Source organism: Pteropus medius, unplaced genomic scaffold, assembly GCF_902729225.1.
Source record: "Pteropus medius unplaced genomic scaffold, Ma_sr-lr_union100, whole genome shotgun sequence".
Lineage (NCBI taxonomy): Eukaryota > Metazoa > Chordata > Mammalia > Chiroptera > Pteropodidae > Pteropus > Pteropus medius.
The window spans coordinates 2,838,948-2,857,999 of record NW_024350926.1 but is presented as its reverse complement, the minus strand read 5'-3'; the positions used below and the strand labels follow the sequence as shown (position 1 = coordinate 2,857,999).

Below are 19,052 nucleotides of genomic sequence, written 5' to 3'. Positions count from 1 at the left end.
TTATAAGATGTTGCCAGGGTCTCTTGCATATTTGATGGTCCAGCAAATTATTACCTGGGTCTCAGGGTCTGGAGAGACTTTGCTGAACACGCTCGCTGGATCTAATCCTTCAGAATGATTTGAGGATGAGCTTAAACCCCAGGCAGAGACTTAACATTCCTAGTTTAATGCTGTGATATAATATGACAGATTTATACATTGTTCTGACCTAATGAAATGCAAAGAGATGAAGTGTTTTATTTACATGGTAACCTCTTATTTCAACAGTTCACTGGCTGTTATATAGGCTTTCTTGGCCTCGTCAAAAAGGCCCCAGGAAGCCTTGCTGTGAGTCCTGCAGAGCAGCCTCAGCAGTGCACAGAGACCAAAGCAGTAGGCCGTGAAGTCAGGAAGAAAACAACAACATAAACCAACAGACCTGGAAACTTCCAGTCCTCAAGGGCGTTTGTAGAACTCTCTGCCGCCCAGATGTCCTTTCCTCTGGCAGATAGAGGTCCCTAACCTTTTTGGTACTAGGGACCCGTGCTTCCATGAGAATCTAATGCCTGATGATCTGAGGGGGAGCTGAGGCGGTGATGCCAGCTCTGGGGAGCGGCTGCGAATACAGAAGGAGCTTCACTCACTCGCCTGCCACTCACCTCCTGCTGTGCAGCCCGGTTCCTAAAAGGCCACGGACCGGTACCAGTCCATGGCCTGAGGGTTGAGGACCCCTGCTCTACCTGGATACAGAAGACACACAGTAAATGCTTGTTGAATGAATCCCTTCCCAGGTTCATCATTCACTCAACAAACGTTGTTGATCATCCTTCAGTGATCCCTCTGGGAGATACAAGAAAGTGTGTACAAAGACGAAAGGGCTTCAGTGCCGCATTCACGGAGGAGGCAGCCTTGTGAGGAAACCAGACGAATACTCAAACTCGATGTGCTACGCATGTCTGTGATAGAGAGCATAACGGATGTTAGGGACGGGGACAAGGAGGAGAGATTAACTAAACCTGGAGAAGCTGAAGAAACCTTTAGAGAATCATTTCAAATGGAGATTATTTGGGCTGTTATGGACCAGACTCCTGTCTGTTTAGTTCCGCTCCCCAGGTAGAGAACATGGGGAAAGATCTGTGCTCCTCACCGGTGCTCTGGCTATGACATTGGAGAGTACAGGAGTTCTTCTTGGCCATGACTCTTTGGGAAATTTGAAAAGCGTATGAGTGAGTGATAGAGAGATGCTGGCTCACACTGTCTTCCAGAGTATGACCAGGATGAGATGTGCGGGGTAACAGCAGGCACCTGAGGTGACACTGTTCTTATTTACGAGAGCAAAGCACGAGCCCCCAGTGGGTGTTTTGGTGTTTAGGTGGTAGCAACTGGATGCAAAAAAAGCCTTCTTCCACACCGACATGGGGAAAACGAGGGGAAATGGTTTGCTCCAACCCTTGTTTTGAGAGAGAGAAGAAAAAGCAGACCTCATTCTAAAGCAAAGCCTCGCTATTCAAAGGCCCAAGGACCAGCAGCGTGAGCAGCACCCTCAAGCTTGCCAGAAATGCAGACTCTCAAGCTGCAGCCCCAACCTACTGCGTGGGAAGCTGCATTTTAACAAGCTCCCCAGGTGATCTGCATGCAGGTTACAGTCCAAGAGGCCTGCTTGAGACCAGCGTGGTGGCTGAACTTTGGAACACCTGAGGAGCTGCTACCCTACCAATCCCGCCCCCAGAATTCTGATGTAAATGGTCTGGCTCCCTAAGTGGTTCCAAATGTGCAGCAAAGGTGGCAAAGCACATGGAGGCCTCCTGTTCCCCACGGGCCCCTCTGACAGCCGCAGGTCTGGGCGCTGCTGACATGGATTGGCTGCAACAGTCCCCTGAAACCCAGAGAGGTGGTGGCCCCAGGATGGTACAGGTACGTGGGGACCAACACTAGCTGTTCACATCCAGGAACCCCTAGCTTACTCCTGCATCCGTCAAGACTCTTCACTGTGCATTTCAGGATGTGGAATCTCCATAGAAATTTATCATGATAGATCAAAACCTTAAGTCTGAATGTTCCATGCCTGTGTGTTTAGCTCATCCTCAAATAAATCAATCCTTTGCAATCAGGTTAGGGTCCTCTGCTATAGAAGGTAATAGGAGAAAGGTTGTCCCAAAAAGTTAGGAGACTCAAGTTGAGAAGCAAAGCCTCCCCACCAAAAAAATAAAAACCGAAAAGCAGGAGTTAGCCAAGGAAGCAGCACCCAGCGAACCCCTGCCGTGAGTCAGCACGGGGGAGCCCAGCCCCTTGCAGGGCAGGCTGGCCAAGGAGAGGGCTCAGCTGCTGGGCTGGGCTGTGTGAGCTGCTGCTTCTCGTCCCAAGACCAAGTCTTAGAGCAACTTTCTTTCCTCTGCTGCTTAAACTTTTTTTTTCTCCTGTGTCTGGAAAGAAGTGTCACATTTTGCTCACTCCCAACCCTCTTCCCCCACCCCCTCCCAGAGCCCCTGAGCGCGTGTGCGTGGAGGGGGTGCCGCGAGCCACCTCCAGCCTCCCGTGGCTGCTGTAACTAACTTCCAGCTCCTCTCTGTAACGCTATGAAGTTCCTCGGGAAGCCCAGGAGCCAGACAGCGGCTTCTCTGCCTCTTTGCCTGCTCTTTTTGAAGATCCTGCAACCAGGGCACAGCCGCCTTTACAGCAACCGCTATGCCGGGTAAGTGGAGCGACCTTCATGCCCTGCGTGGCTGGCTTTTAGTCGGATGCGGGGCTGGTTTGGGCACTGAGCGTGCCTCCGTTTTTCTGTTCCAGGGTCTCTGAGTGAGTCTGTACACTTTCCTGGCCACCTACAATGAAATGGACGCGAGCTCTCCGCTCGTCGGTTTAGCTCTCTGAGGGAAAGCGGTGGGCGCCAGTCTAGCTGTTCACACTTCTTAGAGTGTGCCAACCTCAGCCGTGGTCCACTGTCTAAGGGGGTTCTGTCTTTGTAGTAGCCGTGCCCAGTATTTACCTTGGTTGAAGCTCGGTGGGAAGGATGCTGCTGTACCACGTGAATTATGACCGGAAAAAGTAAAGCTTCTTTTTTAGAATCGTATGCAGGAGCAGTGGGTTGAAATTCTCCGGTGATTAATTTAGGAAGTGAGTGTGATTTTTTTTTTTTCTTTTTGGTGCTTGTTAGTCCACAGCGTGGTTATTAGAAAGATTTTCAAATCTGAGGGATGCAAATGGGTCAACTCAAAGAAGCAGAATAAAAGTAGCTAACTGTAAAATTATGGGTGTTCTTCTGAAGTTAGAAACAAAGAAGGAAAAAACAATTCTTTTTTTTTTTTCTCTGTAGGTTATAGGTTAGCGTGCTGTGTGTTTGCCTCTCCTAAGAGGACACAGGGCGTCTAGAGCAGTGTGTGACTATGCACGTCTTCTTAAACTGAAGGCTTGCTGCGAAGTATACAGCATGTGCTTTGCTGGAATTTGCAGGGGGTTGTTCTCTGAATCTGGAAATTATGGCATTCCTGTGTTTTAGAGCTGGAAGAACCTTAAATAGCTCCTCTAGTTCGAGTCCTTTCTACAGAGGAGCGAAACCGGTGTCTTAAATCTTTTTTAAGTAGTTTATCCCTCAATAATTATCAGGTGAGGAGAGCTTGCAACTAGATCTGAATTATGAGCAGGTAATGCCCACAGACTTAAAGCAAAATTCTTCTTTCTAGGAATTTAGAGAATTTATAAGTGCAATCCTGGAAGAGAATTGTGTTTCCCTTTCTCTCCTGAAGGACCTGGGCTCTGCCTTTAGAGTTGCCCTGAATACAGTGCTTACAGAGGAAACTTTAAAAACATGTCCTCAGTTTTAGGGGGGTGGGGGCTTTGGTTGAGGTGGGGTCCAGAGATGGTAATGCAATCCCAAATTTTCCACCTTGATGTTCCCACGGGAAACAGAAAGGAGTTAACATCTGAGAGATGCTTTATGGCCTCCCGGACACACATGGTTCAGGCTTTACATCCTGTCATTTGTCACCGCCCTTGGTGACCTGGATAAGGAAGCTCGTGTTTAAAGACCGATGGTCCAGGCTAAGGCTGTGGAAGAATTTACTCTGACTCTCTTAGCTGATGCAGGCCAGGTGATAAACATATATCACAGGTTTAGATGTGCCACGTGACAGGACCTCACTCCTCCACTCAGCTGTGGCCCTCCGTAATTATTTCCTTGTGTGGTGCTCAATGACAAGGACCAGTCCTGCTTCAGCTGAGCAGGTGTGTGCACTTCGCTGAGCACCATTTAGTAGAAGGAACGAGGCCAACGGTGGTGCTCTTTTCTTCTAGAATGTGCAGCAACTGAGACCTTTCTGGAGGAAGCTACACTGCCTTTTCCGTCGTACTGCCGTGAAAATAATAATTGCCGCTTTCTTTGTGGCTGCTGCATAATAAGTTAGTCCCAGATGTATAATTAACCAGATGTCTGAAAGTTGGAAGAAAAGGATACAACAGTGAGAGACTGGAGAAGGCGACCTTACCTGTCCATCACAGTAGAAGCCTAGAACTTCATTCAAACCGGAAATGTTTCTGGGCACACGCATCATCGAAAGTGGGGGGTTTTCACTTACCTGCATTAGCTACACCTCATTCCCTCATCACCAAAGACAAATGCTGTGTGGGGTGGGGAATATTTTGCTTTCTTTCCTCGGGAACCACTTGCTGTAAGTCTAGCTATTATTCAGTGAATAAGAAGCTGATGGGATGATGTGGTGGAATAGTATTTCGCATTATTTTTGTTACCCAGCCGAAGTTATAATTCTAAACCACCTCATTTTTATCCCTTATGGAATTCGTTTTTGTTTTGTTAATGATTATGGAGCAGCCCTATTTCTTGCATTTTCGTAAAAGTATTTCTGTAGGTCTTGATAATATAATCTGATAATACGGGATTGTCATCTGCAGGACTCTGCACATGAATAAAAAATAGGACATCCAGGGCAGACCAGCATGCCCCCCAGAGAGCAGCTATTGAGCTCAATCCTCTTTTCTACATAAACAAGTGACAATCGTAGCATGCCAATTGTATAATAGATGCTTAGTAAATGGCAGATTTAAGTGTCAGGAAAAAAAAAATGAGACTGTAAGGAAAATCTGATGACAAGCTAAAACCTTTTTTGCTAGCTATATTAAATTACACATTTACGAGATTTAAAAATTACATAGAACAATAAATAAATAAAAAACACATAGAAAAGGAATGAGGAAGATGACTTCAGATAATGTTTATTGATACTCTGCCATCAGAGGGCTTCGAGGGCTACAAACGCAAGTCAGACATTTCCATAACAAACGTCTGTCCGTCAGTGAGCGGACTCCAGCAGACAAACATCACTCTGTATTCTCTTTTGCACTCATCTCGTATTCCTGAAAGTCAGATCTGCTTCTTATACTGTGATATTGAGGGCAGAACACATAACGATCTTCTGCATCACGTGAAGTGAGCCTAGTTCTGTTTTAAGTGGTGGTAAAACAGATCTAAGACAATAAAGCAACACATTCTGGCAATGCTGTGGAATTAGCAGCTATGGTTTTTTTTCGAGAACTGCTCATTCAGTACCTCCTCCGTGCGAGTCAGTGCAGCATAATGTTTATAAGCCCCGAAGTTCAACTACCTGGGTTTCAATTTCTGCTTTCCCCACACTGAGTAGCTCTGTTACCTCAGGTGACTTACGTAACCTCTCTGAGCCTCTGGGACGATGGAGATAATATTAGAACTCTTTTCACCAAGTTCTTATGAGGATTCAATGCATTAGCATGGATATCGCATGGTTTTGGCACTTACTAAGTACTTAACAGAGTGGCAAAATAGCTAATATAAACATGTACTTAAAGATTAATTTCCGTAACAACCTTATGTGTTTGGTATTCCTGTGTCACAGATAAGCTAAATGAGGTGTAGAAGGAGTCACCCAAATTCATCGATAACTAACCCAAGGTTGCTGGAAGGCCACAGCTAGGATTCTAACCCAGCTCCGCCTAACTCTACAAACTAGTACTTCTCACTCTGCCACCCATTCAGGTATAGAAAAGAGTCGCTTTTAAATTAAGAAAAACTGAATATTTCATCTTGCTTAGGGAACTGATGTTTCAGGATAATAAAGGAAAGGAATAGATTATGTAGGTAAAATTGGAAGTTTAATCTTAGTCACCATCTCCATGGTGATCACTGAGAGTAAATCATTATTTAAAAAGCAGGCAGAGACCACAGGGATAGAAAAAAAAAAAACAGAAAACACCAAAAAATAGCACAGAAAGTGGCCATGGGTTTGTGCCTTCATTCATTCATCACGTATTATTCTAATGCCTACTCTGTGCCAAGAACATTGGCCAACAGAGCCAACACCCTCTGACAGCTTGCAGGTTAGTTAGGAAAATAGCCCCACCCCTAACAGTGTGAAAGGGGTGAGTGCCGTGCGGGAATACTGTGATGGGGACCGACAAGGGCTCGGTGAGCCGAGAAGGGTGGACACGCCTTCCAGGGCCTCACCTGTTCTGGTTGTCCAGCCCTGCCGGATCTGGGCGAGGGGGACGGAGACGATGGACTTCCTGCCACCAGCACTGCTCCCAGGGACTTAAACCCACTGGTGTTGGATCTGCATCCGAGGCCTCCTGACTCCTCCTTCCTTGCCCAGGCCTCCATTCCTTGAAGACCCCTGTCATGTCTTCTCTTTTCTGAAGGGAACAGCTTCGACGACTCTGCCTTTTTCTCATGACCACAGGTGTGTGTAGGGCTGCTTACGGCCACTAACCAGCTGTGACTTTTTGATTAGTCATTGTCCATGCTGCAGCCACATCCCCACCTCCTGTCCCTCACCTGCCACTACCCCGCACACACCCCAGTTATTTGTCATCCACGGAAACAGGATATAGAGATTCAGAAAATAGACTTAAAGGAGATAAGACTTCTTTTTAAAAAGAAGTTTGGCCCTCGAAATCCTGTGAGTAAAGGGGCCCCAAATATGTGACATATTTAACAGAAAGGGACTGTGAGAAGTGCAGGCAGAGCAGATTCAACTGCAGGGCCTCTCTGGCTGGTTCCCCCTCTCTCTAAGGGCAGCTGTTAATTCTTTTATCATCCGACGGTGGCTTCCTTTGAATGCTCTAAGCTTTTAGAAACCGGGGACTAGAGTACAAGAGATCAAGCTGGCCATAGGAACCCAAGAGTCACCTTCTATGTTGACAGTTAAAACTCTTTTCCACTAGGATGGTCATAAATCGCTATTTGCCCAAGACTGGCCCAATCTGGCAGAGACCGGCCCTGTCTGCACTTGCCGTCCTGGCATGGTAATTGGAGTGCCCCCTTCCAGTCGGAGAAGGGTCCTGGTTTGCACGGTACATTGTGAGTTCAGCCTTATTATTCTTAATATGTTTGCCGCTTTAATGGGCTTTATTTCAAGTGTTCAGCTACTCCCTTATGTCATGCCCAAAGAGCAAATTTATCTCTACTTTCTTCCATGCCTGTAAAAAGACATCCTATTTGATCTCTTCTCTCCCTTATAATGGCTACCAGCTGTGTTCAGGACTTCTTTATCTCAGCCTCGGTTAAAGTCATTTTCTCCTAACCGATCTACCTTTCTCTAGTCCTTTCTCATACTGATGATCTGACTGAAATAAAACGTTCGTCTGTTACTCCTTGCTCAAAGACCTACTTGGCCCCCTGTTGCCAACTACGTCAAACCCAGAATCCTCTGCCTCTGTTTCACTTTTGCTCAGCCCCGAAAGCCCTCTGCAGTCAGGCCAGAGAAACCTCTGCAGCAGTGCTCACCTTTAACAAGCAAAGCCGGCAGGCCTCATTCATCATAAGGACCTAAAGAAAAAAAGAGCCATCTCAGATCATAAGATGGGTTGAAATATGTGAGATATAGATACAGGGCATGAGAGGCTATGAAGGATGTACCGGAGACTAACCATTCCTTGACAAGCTAGTGTGTCGTTAATGGAATTGTTCACCAGTGCCTTCTGGAAGTTTCTTTGAGCTCTTGGCCCTTATTAATGGTAAAATGTTTTTAGTTTTCCTTATGCACTAGCTCAAAGTGCAACCCCTAATTGCTGATTGTTTATCAGCTGATTATACAAACGCTTCCTTCCCTGTGGCGTGTTCTGTGAGTTGGGGACTCCTGCTTCGCTTATTTAAGACGTGCAACGCTGCAGCTCTCCCATAGGCAGACTACTCCATGGGGATCAGCAACCCTTCTGCCACGGAGCCAGCAGAGGGAGGGGTGTTTCAAATGCTTCTGGGGCCACTTTCTCCTCGGGCTCACTCTGATAATGGAGTCTTTATTATATGGCGCCAGGATATTTTCTCGGTAATACCATTAACATAATGATTTCCACCCCTTGAAAGGCAATGAAGGATGTTAATGTTTCATAACTTCACAGCTTATATTGTGCGAGCCACAAAAGCATCACATGTTTTTTTTTGTCTTTGTCAATGGGATTACTGAACAGAAAATAAAATCCTTTTGGTGACTTGTTTTAGAGTCTTCATTATGATCAATCAGTAGATAACTGGTTCATAGGATTAGAATTTGCTTTGCCAGATAAATGCCTTACCAGTCTGCCTCTGGGCATCAGCGTCTTTTTGATAAAGTGGAATGCAGAATATAAAGCTTTAGGATCCATTCTAGGAGGTGTAAATTTCCTAAAAAATTATTTCATTAAAGGTCGAAGAGAACTTCTACTAAGTGGTTCTCTTCGATAAAATTACCATCTTTGTTCTTTTTCTCACTGTACGTTAAAAACAGATTAAAATTTTAAAAATGTTTTAGTATGTTATTAAGGATACTATAGGATTGTTTTCTTCTCTCTCCCTCTCTTTTTTTTTTTTTTTTTTTTTGGCTATAACAAAGAACTCCAGAATGCAATGGCTTAAACAAGAAATTTATTTCTCATATAAAAATATAGAGCAGGTATAGTGGGTAGTGCCTGAGAACCAGGCTCCCACTGTCCTATACCTCTGCCATGCTCAACTCAACTCTCAAACGTGGTTTAAAAGAGCCTTCTAGCTCTTGCGGTCCAGGCAGCAGGACAGTGGAAAGAAATGGTCACTCTCCTTTAAGAGCACAGTTTGATGTCCGAACATCGCTTCTACTGGCCAAAATCAGAGGCCCTTGCCTGCAAGGAAGGCTCTGAAATAATGGTCTTTAGCCAGGGGGACAGATCTGGGAGAACAAACTGAGAAATAACTAGCAATCTCTCAGTGGTCAGTCCAATATTTAATGATTATCAACCCTTCTACCCTCCAGTTGGTTCTCTTGAAGAAACAATCCAACCTAATAGGCTTTTAGAATTTTGCACTTCAAGCTGACTTATAGTGTGCACTTTTATTCTGTAAATGGCCTTTTAAAGTCAGAGAGTGTCAGAACTGGAAGAGAGGGGAAAAAATCATAGCCCAGTCCCTTTATTTAATACACGAGGAAGCAGTACTCCAAGAAGGTAAAGGGAATTACAGAGGAGGCGGTGGAGTGAGGGCTAAAACCCAGGTCTGCCAAGGTCACAGCATTCTTCCCAGCTGACCAAAGTGTCTTTGGTGAACCCAGAAATCATCTTACTCTTTCCCATCACCTTGAGTAGTTGGGGATGAAGTAAAGTGATTTGGCAAGGCTGAGAAGTGTTTGATGAGGGAGGATTTAATTTCATTTCGAGAAATATTTGTAGGGTGTCTGGCCCTCTGCTAGTCTGGGACTACAGTCCACATGCAGGGTCGTAACGAGTGACTCAGGCAAGTCAGCACAGTTCCAGCTCTGAGATCGCCATGCCCACGGAGTTAGCTCCTGGTGCAGGATGAGCGTAGGGGAGAGAAACTTAATCCAGACCGGAGGGTGGAGAGAAGGCCAAGGAAGGCTTCTGGGATGCAAGATGAGTCTTAAAAGACAAATCGGAATTTGGATTATTAAATAGCCAAGGTATTGTGTACTTTTCTTTTGAATGATCTTAGTCATAAAAAAAGAAGAAGAAGAAAAGAAAAAACAAGTAGAAATTAGGTTCAGGCTCTCCAGTCATAGGGAATATATTACATGTACAAAGAACTACACAAGTGAGACGGCCTGGTCAAGTCTAGAAAACTGGATCAGTTAAATATGACTAAAATAAAAGGCATTTCTTTTGATGAGAATAATGAAATGTATGTATGATGTTGACTGTGGTAATACGTGTTACAACCTGGCTTATGTCAGTGACGATCGAAGAGAAAGGAGGGAACCGATTAAAGGAATATTTAGAAGGTAGAACTTTCACAATTAGGTAACCAAAGAGGAGAGGCAAGAAATAGTGTAAGATAATTCTAAGAACTGAGTAACTAGACTGAGCTCTTCACAGAAAATTTAGGTACTTTTTTTGAATATGTATATTTTGAAGTGCCTATAAAGTGCCCAGTTGGATGGATGGACTTGGAGCACAAGAGAGAGATCTAGACTAATGTGTAAGTAGAATGTATTTTTCTTAATATTTTGAAAAATTTACGCTTTATTACACAAGCAATAGATAAGACGGGTTGTTAAAATACTTCTTGGAGTTTCACTCTGGCTGTAACGTAGAAGAGGCTACAGAAAGTGTGACAGAACCTCATGTTATTTGAAAGCAACGATCTGCCAAAAACATCGTTGGAGCCCATCAGTTCATGATTTCAAGCTAGGTCTTGCAGTGTATGACTTAGACAATTTAACAGATCTGAGTCTCAAGTTTCTCTCTGAGGTAGCTCTTATTCGCAGATCCCTCGCTCAGACATGCTTGTGTGCAGGTTGGGTGTTTTTTGTTGAGTTTTAGATGTTCAGCTTACTGTTTTAAGGAGAGAGATCTGGGGACACCTCTCACTCTGCCATGCTTCTGACATCACTCCTGCTAATAAACGGAATTTTTTGAAACTTTGAGTGTAGGATGGAGCACCCAGAAAGTGTTCATTACATGAAAAGAATAGCTAAAAAGTGAGTAGAATAAAGGGGGAAAGACACAGAATAAATTAGTAGAAAGACTTAGAAAGAGAGTATCCATTGGTTTGGCCCTTAAGAGATCAATTGTGTTATTATCAAAGATGCTTTTGGTGGAGTGGTGAAGGAAAACCAGAGCACGGGAAGCTGAGGAATGACTGGAATGTGAAGAGTTTAGACCATAATTTTGAGAAGCGTATCCTTGAAGGAGGGATGGTGATAGAGGTGGAGGGTCAATAACTTGAGTTGAAGAAGGGTTTCGTTATTTAGCTTTTACTCATTAAAATATGGCCATGTCTATCCTATGTTATTCTTACTATCCTATCCTAGGTAGTAAGAATCAGAAGAGCTGGAGAGAGGGGTAGAGAGATGAAGTTAGAAAGCTGCCGGCCTCTCTCCTCTCTGCAAGGTAGAAGGAGAGGTCCTGGTCCGTGAAGAGGTAACGAGTAGGGGACCTGATTAAAGGAGAGATGATTTAGTTTTAGAATGTTCCTGCGGGAAATGATTTGGACCTTCAGAGGGGTCACCAAGCATTGCCGAGGGTCCCGCCGATGGTAGGGATGAGTCTGTAATGGAAGCATAAACCCAGCTCTATGATTTTTTTGAGGATCGTTCCACATTTTCTCATGTCATCTGGAATATGCTACCGTGGACCCCTACCATTCAATCTATTACAATTCCCCAAAAGCTGAGGACATATCTTTAAGCCCTTAGAAAGCCAAAAAGCAAGTCAGGCAAGGTCAAGGTCAGAAATCCCACCATCTATTCTATTTCCTCTTCTCCGTGCTCATGAGATGAACCTCTGTGGCCCATGTCTATCTGCCTTCTCCAGCAGTTGAATGAAGGGCAGGAGGAGAGAAAGTTGAGGTTATTTCTTCCTCATCCTCTCTCCCTGCTTTCGGTGACACAGCTCTGATAGTAGCTGCTACTCTCCACAATCATGGCTCCCGCTGGACAAGCTGCCACAGGCCAGTTCTCCTTGCCCTCTAGAAGATAATTTCCTGCCTTCTTTTATTCCTTCAGACCCAGAAGTCCCTAATCACTGAGTGCTTCATCATCTCTTGTCTGTCTCCTTACTCCGCCCACATCTCTGTAAATAACTCCTGTATTAAAGTCTCTTCAGTTGAATCATCTAAGCAGAATTCTGTTTCTGCTGGAACCCTGACTGAGAGAGAAACCGAGCTGGACTTGAAAGCGGGAAAAATACACATTTAACTCTGAAGATCTGTGTTAGAGCAATTTCGGGAGCTCAGAATGAGATGAAATAGGCCAGAAATGAAACGGCAATGGAAGAAAGCGAGAATGAGAAAAAAGCTGCCCCTCATTTGTATTTCTCTAGCATTGCCCGAAGTGATAAAGTACTTTGTAAACTGGAATATGATATAACATGTTATATTCGGTCAATTATTATGTCCAATATTAGTTGGAAAGGCTCTCGTGGAGACATGTCTGTTACTTTCCATTCCCTTCTATCTTCCTAGGGAATTAAGCAAAAGATCTGTGAAAAGGTCTAAGTGTCTTCTTAGCCAAATGAATGGGGCTCCCCTCTCCCGCTTCCTGTCAATTACCTGAAAACTGGAAGGACCGTCTCCTCCTCCACCTCGCTCGTTCTCCCATCCTCATTCCACCACCCACTGACCAAGTATCAGGAGTGCCCGTTATGACCACCTGAGCATCACTGCTTATTCTCAAGGAGGGTTAGGAATCTCGAGAGAGAGAGAGAGGCAGTCTCCGCCTCCTGAGGGCTTAAGTTTCAGTCCAACGATCTACACTGGAAAAGGTGGAAACACAGGTGTACTAGGTCAGCACAAACTTCTTCCTGCTTTCTCCACCTTTGTTTTCTTAACATGCACATCATATGTTGATAGCATTTCCGTCTTAGATTACCAACTGCGAAAAAACGAAACTTCTAAGCGATCGCATATTTTATCACCAGAAAAACATAATGATCTTTTTTTGCACTTAGAGAATCTGTAACCATTTGTACATGGAACCTCATTGGCTGTAATTTTATTTCCCCCGTTTACCTTTTAGATTGTCCACTTCTTATCAGACTGACTTGTGAGATGCCTAAATGTCTACTGAGTTCTTTTGTGTGATTTTTGCGAATGTAATGAGAACAGAAGACTTGTAATAAGATCTGGTGGGGTCCTATTCTATCTTATCAATCATGTTTCCATGGAATGTATATAATGTGTATGTGATGATGTGATAGCAATGTATTTGGTACACATGGAAGCATTTGGGACAAGCTTGTGTGGTGATGTTTGGAGTAGTTAGAAATTTACTGCTGAAAGGGATTCTTAGCCCTTGACTTACAGGGCAGAAAGGGAGGACACGTATTGGGGTATCTAGCTCTCATTAAGTTTTCAGATCTCTGTGTAGAAGCAAAAGGAAATGATCGCAAGGGAAAGGTAGAAAATCACCTTAATATAATATCTGATAGAGAAACCATTCTGGTATTTCCTAGAGAAATAAATATAGTCTGCCTTTTTCCTCTGCCTAAAATGAGGGTTTCTTTTTCCCCCTGGAAATCTAGTTGGTGAGGCAGTTCACTCTCCACAACAGTTCTTCTAAAAGCTCTTCAAATACTTCAAGCCCCCAGTCTGCCTAAGCCTCCCTTCCTCTCAACCCCAAACCTTGTACTAATGAGAGCAAAGAAGTGTATCTTCGCTTTATTCATAAGATGGAGGCAATGCAGCATCCGACCCAAGTTATCTTGGCTTCCATCCTCTCTGCCGCAAACTCTACAAGTTCGTTATCCTGCCTCTTCTGTCCAAGACAATATCATTCATTCAGTTAACACTGTTTATTCAGTGCCTACCACGTGTCCAACACTATTTTAAGACCTAAAGGTAAACAGAGATTCGGGTGCTAGGAATATCACACTGCTTTAGTATACCAGTAAATGAAACAGTCTTTAGTGGGATTTATATTCTAACAGGATGACAGAAAATGAATAAACCATGGTGTTAAGTTCAATTAAGGGTTATGAAGATAAAGCACTGGCAGTGGATAAAGTGTCAGGAGAAGAGGTAAGGGGAATAAATAAAGGAGCCATGTGACTATCTGGGTAGAAATTTCCAGGCATCGGAAACAGCAGGTAGGGTGGGAACCTGGTTGGCACGTCCCTGGACAGTTGTTCTCAGACCAATAGTTTCAGTGTCACCTGGGAATTTGTTAGAAATGCAAATTTTCAGGCCATACCCATCAGCAACTCCGGAGTGGGGGGCAGGTAGAGGTGGGGGAGCAATCTCTGCCTTAAGGAGCCCCGGCAATAAAATTCGAGAACCACTGTGGAGGACGATCACCAGGGTGACATGGAGGCTGGGACTGAGCGGTTGAGGGGAGCAGTTACTCACCCTTGTTCCTGCTGCTCCCCTGCAGATAGTCCTCAGTGCATTTTCTCTTTATACTCCAAAACGTCTCAAAATCACCTCCTCCTCTTTTGTTCTGTGCCTCTCTGCCTTTCCTGAGCCAGTTCAGACTACTTCTCCAGCAAGAGTTCCCCGATGCCACCAATCAGCTGTGATGGCTGCCTCCTCTGAGATCCCATAGTGCTGTCTATCATTTATGACAATCGCCACAGACTACTAGGCATCACCGTCGTTTGTGCACTTCTTAACTTTCCTTTTGGTTCTAAGCAAGTTGAGAGAACGAATGGTGCTATGCCTTATTCTTATCTGTATTCTCACAGTCCCCAGAGTGTGGCATATTCAGTAAAAGTTTAGATGGGTGGATGGAAGGGAGGGAGGAAGGAAGAGATGGAAGAAGGCAGGCGAGGAAGGAAACTAATAAAAGAGATCAAACTGCCAACATTTGCAGGCAGTTTTGTCAGTAGATTTCATCAGACTAGTGAGAAACGAACCATTTGCCCCTTATGGCTATAAGAAGAATGTGGGGACCCCAATAGCTGCCACGAGTATGTGTCTAGGGTGATATCTCCCACTGCTGTGTCCTTCTCTCCCTGTCCAATGTGTTTTGGGTGTCATTCACATGATTGCCCAAATTTGGTCTCGAATATTTTACTTATACAAGCTCCTAAATTTGCTTTGAACAGCATTCTGCGCTGGGAGGATCTCTGAAGCTAAGCCACTGTTTCCTGCCTGGAACCAAAACGGGGGGCCAGCTGGTCAACGCATTTATTGGCCACTTCACTTTTACTTTAGAGAAGTGACTCGCCTTTTTTGTCATTGTTTTATCCTCTAAGGAATACACGTGAACTCATCTGAGTTTATAGATTGCTCCTCAATCATCAATCCATGTTGAGTCTAACATCTTCTGCAGTCTTTGAATAATTTTTATGAACCAAAGGCCTTCCAAGTTATCTCTCAGAACTTTACTGCTCATGTTCTTGCTTTTAGCTCCTCTTTTTCTTTCGACGTCTCGATGCAGTAAGAATGTTTGCTTGCAGTTCCTGTTCTCAGTCCACCTACTCGGATCAGCATATAAATTCCAAGTGCCACAGAACCAGAATGGCCCTGGAAAGTAGAGGCAGTTTCCTTTAAAATAAGCTAATAATAAAAATTTAAACAAATAGAATTGATCAAATAGAGTGCTATATGGTCCAAAGCGTCCTCAGACTGACAGCCTTTTGTGACTGCAGCTCAGCATGCTTCCCATGACAACCGTCAGATTTTAGTAAGATCCGTAAATATCCAGACAGAAATTGTGTGAAGTCAGTTTGTCCCTGTGACAAAGGCTTAGTCTGAGTTAAGTTGCTGTGGAAGAAAAAGTAGGAGCAGATCAGGACCAGCTGAGAAATAGCGAGAGGCATGTCCTGAGGTTGGAGAATTACTCTCCAGTTGTGAAACTAACATAGTTTCCCAAGAAAACATACGACATGATGAAGGACTAGCCACCAGCTTGGCCTCTTTTTTTTTTTTTGTATATGAAAAAGCATTTGTTTTTTCCTTTAACGCAACTTATATAGAGAACATTTAACTACCAGATAGGCATCTCACCATGGCCCCAGCTAGTGGTAGATCTTTCTAGGAAAGAGATCTTAATAAGAAAAAAGTTAGATACACTGCTAAAGTGAAATTGTTACCAATTCAACCAGCTCCCCCAAAATCGAGCCTTCTACATGCGGAATCAACATGATGATCCCGTCTCATTTCTATACCAGCCAATTGCAAATACATAAGAGAATAATATACTAAGAACGGAAAAATTTTAGGGCAAATATTTCACAAAGGTTTTGTACTCTTACACATACTATAATTTATTTACAAATTATGAAGCACAGCTTCTGGTAAACATACTGCCATCTTTAAGTATTAATTACTCCTGAGAACTTCTGTTCATTTCATAGCACAGTGGAAAGCCAGTTCTTCATGTCACCCAACCCAAAAATGTCCATTAACTTCAAAAAATAGAAATGGCCAGGTGCAGGCCCATAAGAATGGTCCATCCTAAGTGGTAAGACCTTCTTCACCTGTCACTGTAGGGGCCCATGTCACCTTGCTTTTGCAGTTCAAGCAGTAATTCTTATCTCCCCTACTTTGTGAAACACATTGTATTCTTTACCTATTTGTTTTTATCAGACTCTGAGCAGCTTTTGGGGCTCCCCATTTAATAAGCTGGCTAAGGCTTGCAAGCTCATCTTTCTTGCCTTTTATAGAAGCAAACAATCGTTTTCTTTCATAGCGTTTATCTTCCAGAACAGCCCTTGACTTCCTCCTGTGCTCAGAATGCTCTCAAACAGCACTTACCACTTTGTGTCAAATTGTCTGTTTAATTGTTTATTCTTCCTGACTAACCTGTATACCGTTCAGGAGAAGGAACCCCATCTTAGCCTTTCTCAATTTCAATCTCTACACAGACTGTAGATAGCTATTTTATTGAACCACAATACGTTGGCAATACTTGACTGCTTTTTATCTAAAATAACAGCAATTTCATATGGTTCAGCCTAACCTAAGCTTTAACTAACTCTGAAAAAGGAGGACTTTTTTTTCCTGCTGTGGAAATACTAGCAGTTTATATGCAGATTTTCCATGAAAGTAGCAAAGATCTATCACATCTACAGATCTTCTTGTTAGAGCTTCTCAAACTCTAATATACAAATGAACCATCAGGGTATCTGTTATCAAGGCAGATTCTGCTCCAGGGCTGGGCAGGGGCCCCAGGCTGCATTTCTAGCAGGCTCCCAGGTGCTGCTGAGGCTTCTTAGTTCTGGATCTGCTACTGGCTGTCTTCTGTGACTTTAATGAGTCAAGCCATCCTTCTGGAACTTGCTTTCCGTAGTATGCAGGGGGTCAATTGGGTGGTCTGTTCTTTCCAAGTCTAATGTTTGTGACCTGCCAAGGTCACATTTACATATGTGGTTAGAGAGTTGGTGTAGGATCATCAGCTCCATCCCCAGACTGCCTCGGGTCATACCTCAGTTTCGCCACATAGGATGTGACTTTGAAGAGAGTTACTCCATCTTTTGGTTCCTTATTTTCCTCAGCTGTCAAAATCGAACTAATATCGAATTAGTTCATATATATAAAGTGCTTGGGACAGAACCTATACTTATAAACTCACTAAATGTAAGCTGTTTGGAGCATTAGTATTCTCTGCGGTTTCATTTGTATGAAGCTTTCCTAAGAAAATTATCTGAGATATGGACTAAGATTTAGAGTGTACAGGAAGATGTTTACCGCCAATTTATTTATTCTTACCAAAACCTGAGATGCAACCTATATGTTCAACAACAAGAGAAAGATAAACTATAGTGTGTATCATGGAATCTTTGTGCCCGTTGTAAATGTCTACAAATAATTTTTAATGCTCGAGATACAATATAAAATGGGGGAGAAAACAGGATACAGAGTTGTATTAACAGCTCAAGTTTACAATTTCTTGCATATGATGTAGTTCACTATGTCTGGGAGAAAATGCTCCAAAATATTAAGTGATTATTATGACCAGGTGATAGCACGATTGGCGATATTTTCCTTCCTCCTTATGTTTTTTTCCTGTATTTATTCTACATGAAGTATGAACACCTTTAATATTCAGAGAAAAAGTAATTTGAAACATGTGTAAATCCCCATCCCCACCCAATCTCACCGAAAAATCAACCCTGTAGCAAGGAGTTTGGCTTCCGTGGCGCCGTATGCCGAAACTGTTCTAGAAGCATTGCAAATACAAATCAGAAGTCAGTAAATTTAGTAATAAAACATTCAAGGCCAAACTAATGACTAAAAGGTAAAACAAGCCTGTTCGTTTTTTATTATAAGTGAAAATGAGATTGTTGGGTGTTCCAATGAAGCATTGTCTGGACAAAGCGGCTATTTTGCTGCATGCCATGTAATATCCCAGGGAGACTGTAAGACGCGGGAGCAGGGTGTGCGGCTTTTCAGTTTAGAAAAATACCAGAAACAACCAGCATCATGCTGATCTGTGTGCTTAAGTAGATGGGTTTTCAAATAGAAACCTTTTAGTGGTCTCAATACCACAATATGATTAAATCTGTATTTAGATTTTCATTTAAAAGTTAATGCAACGGGTTAGGGAAAAGCATTTGAAGTGTCTGAAGGGGGAATCCATTATGCTTTTACATACATGCCCCCATGACATAGATTTTGCCCAGCCTGAGCGAGCCCATTACATTTTGAAAAGAAATTCAGGAAAAATATTTGCTAGCAGTTTCCCACACCATCAATTTCTTTTAAAAGCTGCCATAATAGTGATAATCAGAACCTAGCCCAGGTTGAATGTCTTTTAACTTGCCAGAGAAGATTAAGGGCTATTTCTTCTAGCCTCTCTCAGACCTGGATTGAGAGGAAAATTTGTCTGTATAAATTTTCTACTTCTACTCCACTGCCAGGTAAAATCCCTTATCCTTAACTTTTATTTGACTTTTAGTACTTTGAACTTCTCACTTTTGGGGTAGACATTACCTATGATCTATGGATGCTTGATGCATTCTCTAACCAGTAACTTCAACCTTAAAAGAAAAAGAACTTTTGAATAAAAGCCGCTTTTGAATCACTTGCAAATCATTTTTCTTTGCCTCTCATGCACTCTAGAACCTTGACTAAAGAACATTTTGTCTTAAAAGAGGCTTTTGATTGAAGAATATTGAAAAAGATTAGCTTTGCAGCTAACTGTGTAGCTGATTACAATTTAACCCTGGGTGACTCATTGTTATTC

The 19,052-nt window shown here is 43.2% G+C and overlaps 1 protein-coding gene across 1 annotated transcript in view; it reads left to right on the top strand.

Annotated features, from left to right (window-relative positions):
• The first annotated feature begins 2,322 nt into the window (after nt 1–2,322).
• CPA6 (carboxypeptidase A6) overlaps nt 2,323–19,052 on the top strand; it is a 222,943-nt gene continuing 206,213 nt past the window's right edge. The window contains exon 1 of the mRNA XM_039841813.1: nt 2,323–2,671. Within this exon, the coding sequence (XP_039697747.1) occupies nt 2,556–2,671 (116 nt within the window). The 5' untranslated portion in view covers nt 2,323–2,555. The remainder of the gene's footprint in view (nt 2,672–19,052) is intronic.